Source organism: Mastomys coucha, unplaced genomic scaffold (assembly GCF_008632895.1).
Source record: "Mastomys coucha isolate ucsf_1 unplaced genomic scaffold, UCSF_Mcou_1 pScaffold21, whole genome shotgun sequence".
NCBI classification, from domain to species: Eukaryota; Metazoa; Chordata; class Mammalia; order Rodentia; family Muridae; genus Mastomys; species Mastomys coucha.
Window position 1 is genome coordinate 36,931,290 of NW_022196904.1, and position 6,818 is coordinate 36,938,107.

Here is a 6,818-nt window from a genome sequence, read left to right on the forward strand (position 1 = left end):
CAGGGTTTCTCTGTGTAGCCCTGGCTGTCCTGGAACTCACTCTGTAGACCAGGCTGGCCTCGAACGCCGCCTGTCTCTGCCTCCCAAGTGCTAGGATTAAAGGTGTGTACCACCACTGCCCAGCCTGAAATAATTCTTTTATATTTACCAAAAGCATCAATTGCTGGGCAGTGGTGGCACACACCTTTAATGCCAGCACTTGAAAGGACTAGCAGGCTGATTTCTGAATTGGAGTCCAGCCTGGTCTACAGAGCAAGCTCAAGACAGGAAAAAAAAAAAGAAAAAATGCCTGTAGACATTTGACATGTTATATGTAAGTGACATAGCTGTAAAGTACAGTAACAAAGCTACACGGTTCCTTCCCATAACTAAGAATCTTGTCACTTTCCACAGTTCCAAATATGATTTACAGAGAGCCAAATGCTAGAAATATGTCTGAAACAATGGTGGACAGGGCAGACCTCCAAAGCAAGACATTCTGCAACGCCACAGCAAGTCATAAAATCCTCTCCAGGCTCTCATTAAATGCTAATTGGCACATGACCTGCAAAAAGGGCACCACTGACCTGTACCCGTTAAGTTAAATGTTTATTGGATAATAACATTTCTCAAGTAGAGGTTTATTGAGGTAGGTAGGCAAATATTACTAAAGAATCACCTTTCTGTTATTTAGTAAATTCTGCTTTTCCTACTTAATGTCAGAATGTTCCTCCTAAGACTTCTGGTTATATGGCAACATTTCTTAGGTTTGCTCTGAAGGTGGGCATGACAAACTTTCTGCATTAAAGAACTGACCCCAGGGAGCTCAAGTGATTCAGATTTAGTCATATGCACTAAGCAAGTACAGAGCCAAACCCCTAGCTCCCTCCCTTAAGCACTGGAGGATGTACTGTTCAGCCCCAGTAATCCATTATCCTCCTTCAAAAATAATTTTACTTTTATATTTATTTATTTATTTAGATGAGGATGTATGCGTGTATCAAAGAACAGCATGCTAGAATATATCCTCCCTTCCACATTGTGGATTCTAGGAACAGAACTCAGATTTCTTGGCAGCAACCACCTTTCACTGCTAAATCATACTGTCTGCATAACCTTGTCCTCTTAAGGACATAAAAACAGTAACTACATTGACAAACATTGATATGTACTGCCTTATCCCAATTCATTTAACATAAATTCTGTTACTCAGCTCTCTACTAATCTCATCTTACTGCTACCACTTGCTAAAGGCCTACCTAACCAATGCAGGAAACATTATGTTTTCTGGGTTAGTCGTAGACACCTATAACTCTGGCTCTTTGAACAGAGGTAAGCATCATGAGTTCAAGGCCAGCCTTAGTGACAAAGAGAAATCTACAAGACCAGCCAGGGCTCTATGAAAGACTGTATCCCCTACCCCGATCCCAGCCAAAGACAAAACAACAACAACCCACAAACAAAACAAAATCCACAAGGGTGGCTCACCTAGCCCTGGGGAGGCAAAGACAGGCCAACCTGGTCTACAGAGTGAGTTTCAGAACAGCCACAGCTACAGAGAGAAACCCTGTCTGGAGGCTTGACAGTCAGGGTGGAGACACACTTGTCAATGTAACTAATTAGGCCAATCACTTGGGCTAGGGACTACCACATCCATACAAAAGATATTCTTAACCCTATAAGGAAATGAGCCACTCCTGGAAACACACACCCATTACATGCAGCAAAACCCTATCTCAACATTCAACCAGAAGGTTAGCACTATGGTTCTGCAGGTTAAGGCTCTTGCCACCAAGCCTGACAACCTCGGCTTCATCTCCTGGACCCGCAAGATGGAGAGTATGGACTCTTGCAAGCTGTCCTCTGACATTCACAGATTTGCACATATACACCCACACATATGCAAAACTAATTAAAAAAATTAAAATGCACACAAAAGCACAAAACATGATCAGAAAGAGTAAAAGCCCAAGTGCAAACCACACAACTAAAAGTGTTTTGAATCGGAAGGCCAAAGGCAGCCCGATCCCATCCAGAAGCCACACCCTCCCCAGTGTGCTCACCTCAAACTCTCGGATGTATGGTGCAATGCCACAGTAAGGTTGGTTATGGTGTTTTTCATGTGGAAGCTTTTCCAGGGGTGGCAGGTATGGGATAGGGTCTCGAGGTGCAAAAAGGGCCAGAAGGTTGGGAGGCAGAAACTGTGTCATCTTGCCAAATCTAAGACCAGAAACGTTATGTTAGCACACTTTATTTAGTGCAGGTTTCTTTTAGGACCCCTTCACTCAACAAACAAACAACAAAACACGCGTGAGATTTCGAGAAGGATGCCGTCATCCCGGCTAAGGGAGTGACGGACATCTGTTTGAAAAAAAGGGCTCGGCAGGAGCTGAAAAACGAAAGGCTTGTAACAGAAAACAAAAGGGGGAAAGGAGTCCAGAGGTGCGGGGACCCGGGGATCCTGAAGTCTCGAGCTCTAGGGGCTGCTCGCTTCATACCTTGAAGATTATGTAGTACGGATTTCAAGGTAGGCCATAAGGATAATATCCCGCAAGCCAGAGGCCTCTGCGTAAAATATCTAGGAGCCCAGAGACGAAAGGAATTATGGGTAGAGGTCCAGGATGCGGAGAAAAAAATAGGCGAGGAAAAAAAAGGCAACACACAAACCGCAAGGGCCTGTGGGTAGGGGACCGCAGGAGATTGGGGGAGGGGGACCCTGAGGGAAAGAGGGCTGGAGTGCCGAGAGAACTCTGGGTAAAGGATGGGGGAAGCGTAGGGGAAAGTCTAAGGCACCGACCCGGGAAGCGGGCCACAGCCGCGGGGAAAGGGTTCGGGGACCCCGCAAGGACTTGTGGGTAGCGGCCCCACTCCCCGTTAAGGCCTCTCATTCACCCACTCACTCACCGCGCGGCGCTCTCCTCGGCCTGACGTTAGTCTCAGGCCTCGCGGCCGCCCTTCGCAAACAAAAACTCCCGCTCCGGCTTCCACTTCGGCGGTGCCCGCGTCAGGTAGCCTCTGTGGTCCGCGCAGCGCGCGCAAACCCAGGCCTCTCCTCACAACCCGCGCGGCCTCGGCTCGCGACCAGAACTGTGGAGTGGATGCGACTCGAATCCCTCCGCCTTTTGCACCGCGCATGTGCTCTACGAGTCAAAAGAAACCCTCACCCAAGTCCAGGCCCTGCCGGGGGCAATGCGCACGCGCAAAAGCTATAGTACCCCTGAAATGCCTAAGCTTCCGCGGGCCAGAGGCCGTATTACGCATGCGCTATGGGACCTAGGTCTCAACCTCGCGCTCTAGCTAACCGCCTATGACCGCGAGACACTTACAGATGGTCCACCCTTTTTTCCTTACACTTCCCAAACCTTGTACGCATGCGTCTAAGTAATGCACAACGTGCCATATCCTTCCGCAGCCTGTCAAAGAGTGCCTACATGAACGGGGTCTTTGCGTTTACATTGTATTTTAGAGATAAAGAGGGGGGAGGGGAGGGGAGGAGGGAGAGAGAGAGAGAGAGACAGGGGAGAGCGAGGAGAGAGAGAGGGGAGAGAGAGAGAGAGAGAGAAAGAGAGAGAGAGGGAGAGAGAGAGAGGGAGAGAGAGAGGCAGGGAGAGGCAGGCAGGCGGATTTCTGAGTTCGAGGCCAGTCTGGTCTACAGAGTGAGTTCCAGGACAGCCAGGGCTACACAGAAACCAGAGAGAGAAAGAAACTCTTTGGACTATAGGGGACACAGCTCATGGGGTTTGTTTGTTTGTTTGTTAGCCCTGGCTTTCCTGGAACTCACTCTGTAGACCAGGCTGGCTGCCCCGGGTGTTCTGTTGTCGTTTTCTTTTTTTTTCAGACAAAGTTTCACCATAGCTCAAGATGACTTTCATTTTGTATCAGTATGTGTATTTTATCTTTACATATATTTTATATATACACAGACATAATAAATGTGTATACATATTTATCCTGTTCTTTTGATTTTGGGATTTCTTTTTTTTTTTTTTTTTTTTTTTTTTTTTTTTTTGAGACAGGGTTTCTCTGTATAGCCCTGGCTGTCCTGGAACTCACTCTGTAGACCAGGCTGGCCTCGAACTCAGAAATCTACCTGCCTCTGCCTCCTGAGTGCTGCGATCAAAGACATACAGCACACAATTCCAGGCTTTTTCTTCTTCATATCCTTCTCCATTTTCTCTTCTTTCTTCCTTCTGTTTCTTTCTTCTTCATTCCAGACAATGAAGGATCTGGAGAGATGACTCAGCAGTTAAGGGCACCTGGCTGCTCCATCCAGGGGTCCCGAATTTGATTCCCAGCAATCACATGATAGCTCACAACCATCTATAATGGAATCTAATGCCCTATTCTGTTTGATGTTCTTTGTTATGCAGGCATACATGCAAGTAGAGTACTCATACACAAAAAAATAAATGTATGAGTGAGAGAGAGAGAGAGAGAGAGGAAGAGAGCGCACTGCCCATAGAGCAGCTCAGGCTAACCCTGTCCATCTCACTCCCACACTAATGGGATTACAGGCTCCTAGATTATTGGGGTTTGGGATTGAACCCAGGGCTTCTTTGTTTTTTTTGGGGGGGGGTTGGTTTTTTTTTTTGAGACAGGGTTTCTCTGTGTAGCCCTGGCTGTCCTGGAACTCACTCTGTAGACCAGGCTGGCCTCAGAAATCCACCTGCCTTTGCCTCCCAAGTGCTGGGATTAAAGGCGTGCACCACCACCACCTGGCGAACCCAGGGCTTCTTGCATGGTAGGCAACTCTACAAACAAATCCTCTTCAGCCAGACCTTTCCCTCTTGGCAATCCCCCTGTCTCAGCTTTCTATGTGCTGGGCATACAGAGTTTGCCACTACCCAGGGTTTGTAGTTTAAAGGCCAGCCTATGCTACAGAGAAGCCTCTCTCAAGAAAACAAAGAAAGGAGCTGGAGAGATGGCTTATGTAGGTGCTTGCTACACAAGCATGAGGACCCAAGTTCCACCCTAGCGCACCTCCTCTGTAAAAAGCCTCAGCACTGGTAGCACTGTCCGTGACCCCAGCTCTAGAGATGGAGACGGGAGGATTCCTGGGGCTCAGTTGCCCGCCAAGAGTTTAATTCCAGGTGTAGTGAAAGGTCTGGATAGTTAAGATGGAGAGTGACTGAGGAAAACCAAAAACCTGGTGGGGCCTTGACCTCTGGCCTCCACCCCAACATGCAGTTAGTCCCAGCATTTTGGAGGCAGAGGCAGGTGGATCTCTGGAATTTGAGGCCAGCCTGGGCTACATATAAGTTCCAGGTCTAGATGTATATCTCTATCTACATGATAGACCAAGTCTCCAAAAAAAAAAAAAGTTACAAGTTAACCCAAGATGTTGGCATTTTTGTCTGGGCTTTACCCCCAACGGTTACCTGGCAACAGCCAGGTATGCCTGACTCACTATAAAAGGGGCTGCTTAAAAAAGGGGGGGCTGCTTGCCCCCTCCTCCCTCCCTCCCTCTCTCTTTCTCTCTCTCTCTCTCTCTCTCTTTCTTTCTCTCTGCCTTTTCTTTGTCTCTACTACCCTCTCAACTCCCCTCCCCATGCCCTGCATAAACTCTATTCTATACTATACTGTCATGTGGCTTGTCACTCAGGGGGAAGGGATGCCTCAGCATGGGCCTGCAGAGGCACCCCCTTCCCCCACACCTGACTGCACATCCACCAAACATATTCCTTCTCTATTTTTACTCTTTTGGGGGGAGAGAAGTATTGAGACAGGGTTTCTCTGCCCTGGCTGTCCTGGAACTCACTCTGTAGACCAGGCTGGCCTTGAACTCAGAAATCCACCTGCCTCTGCTTCCCAAGTGCTGGGATTAAAGGCGTGCGCCACCACTGCCTGGCTCTCTTTATTTTTATAAAGCACAACAGAACAACCTTGAACTTCTGGCCATCCTACCTCAGTCCTCCCAAGAGATGAGGTTACTGACATACACTCCCATTCCCAGGTCATACAAGTGATAGGGACTTAAACTCAGGACCTTTTGTTTGTTTGAGGTTTTCTTTGCTGGGGGTGTTGTTTGCTTGTTTGTCCTTGTTGTGTTGTTTTGTTTTTGAGACAGGATTTCTCTGTAGCTCTGGCTGCTCTGGAACTTTCCCTGCAGAAAAGGCAGGTTTTTCCCAGGGATATCAACCAAACATGGCATATCAAGTTGTAATAAGATTAGGCACTGAGAGCCCAAATCTTTTAAGTTCAGACTCCATTTTAGAGAACTTGATCTAAATTTGAACTCAGGTAAACTAACAGGCTGGTACGTAGCATTAGTTTCTAAAACCTGGGCCTAGCTCTAGTCTCTAGGCTAATCCCCAACAAGACCAATGTCTTCAGGTTACATCCTCAACAAGATCAGCTCCAGGTTACTTCCCCAACCTGCAACCTGTAACCTGCACCCCCAGGTTACAAGCTCACCCCCTGCCTAACAACCACCAATACATAGGAGAACAGAAATTAAGTTTATGATATGACTCCTAGCACTAGCCAATTATGTTAAAGGCCACAGGAGCTTTCTAGTTAGATGCTTGTATACTTACCCTCCCCCCAACACCTCCCTCCTGCTTGCTGCCTACTATAAAGCCTTGCCTGATAAATATTCGGGTCTCCCCCCCAAAATAAAAATTCTGCATTTTGGAGATGCATTGGTTGGGTGGGGAGCTAGCTCGAATAGAATAAAGACCCTATTGTGAGTTGCATCAGATTGGCTCCTGTCGGTTTTGGGGGGACCACTAACATTTCCTTGTCACTACGGCACCAGGGCTGGAGAGATGGTTCAGCAGTTAAGAGCACTATCTGCTCTTCCTAGAGGTCCTGAGTTCAACTCCCAGCAACCACACAAC

General features: G+C 47.6%; 1 protein-coding gene across 2 annotated transcripts in view; it reads right to left on the minus strand.

Annotated features, from left to right (window-relative positions):
- Positions 1 to 3,141, minus strand: part of Snrnp70 (small nuclear ribonucleoprotein U1 subunit 70) — a 20,078-nt gene extending 16,937 nt beyond the window's left edge. The window contains exons 1-2 of one of the 2 annotated variants that reach the window (XM_031386598.1): positions 2,884 to 3,141; positions 2,043 to 2,199 (exon numbers count right to left, since the gene is read on the minus strand). In XM_031386598.1, the coding sequence (XP_031242458.1) occupies positions 2,043 to 2,189 (147 nt within the window). In that variant the 5' untranslated portion in view covers positions 2,190 to 2,199; positions 2,884 to 3,141. Of the gene's footprint in view, positions 1 to 2,042; positions 2,200 to 2,477; positions 2,814 to 2,883 lie in introns of those variants that run through there. The other variant, XM_031386599.1, reaches the window with a different exon arrangement.
- Positions 3,142 to 6,818: the final 3,677 nt, after the last annotated feature.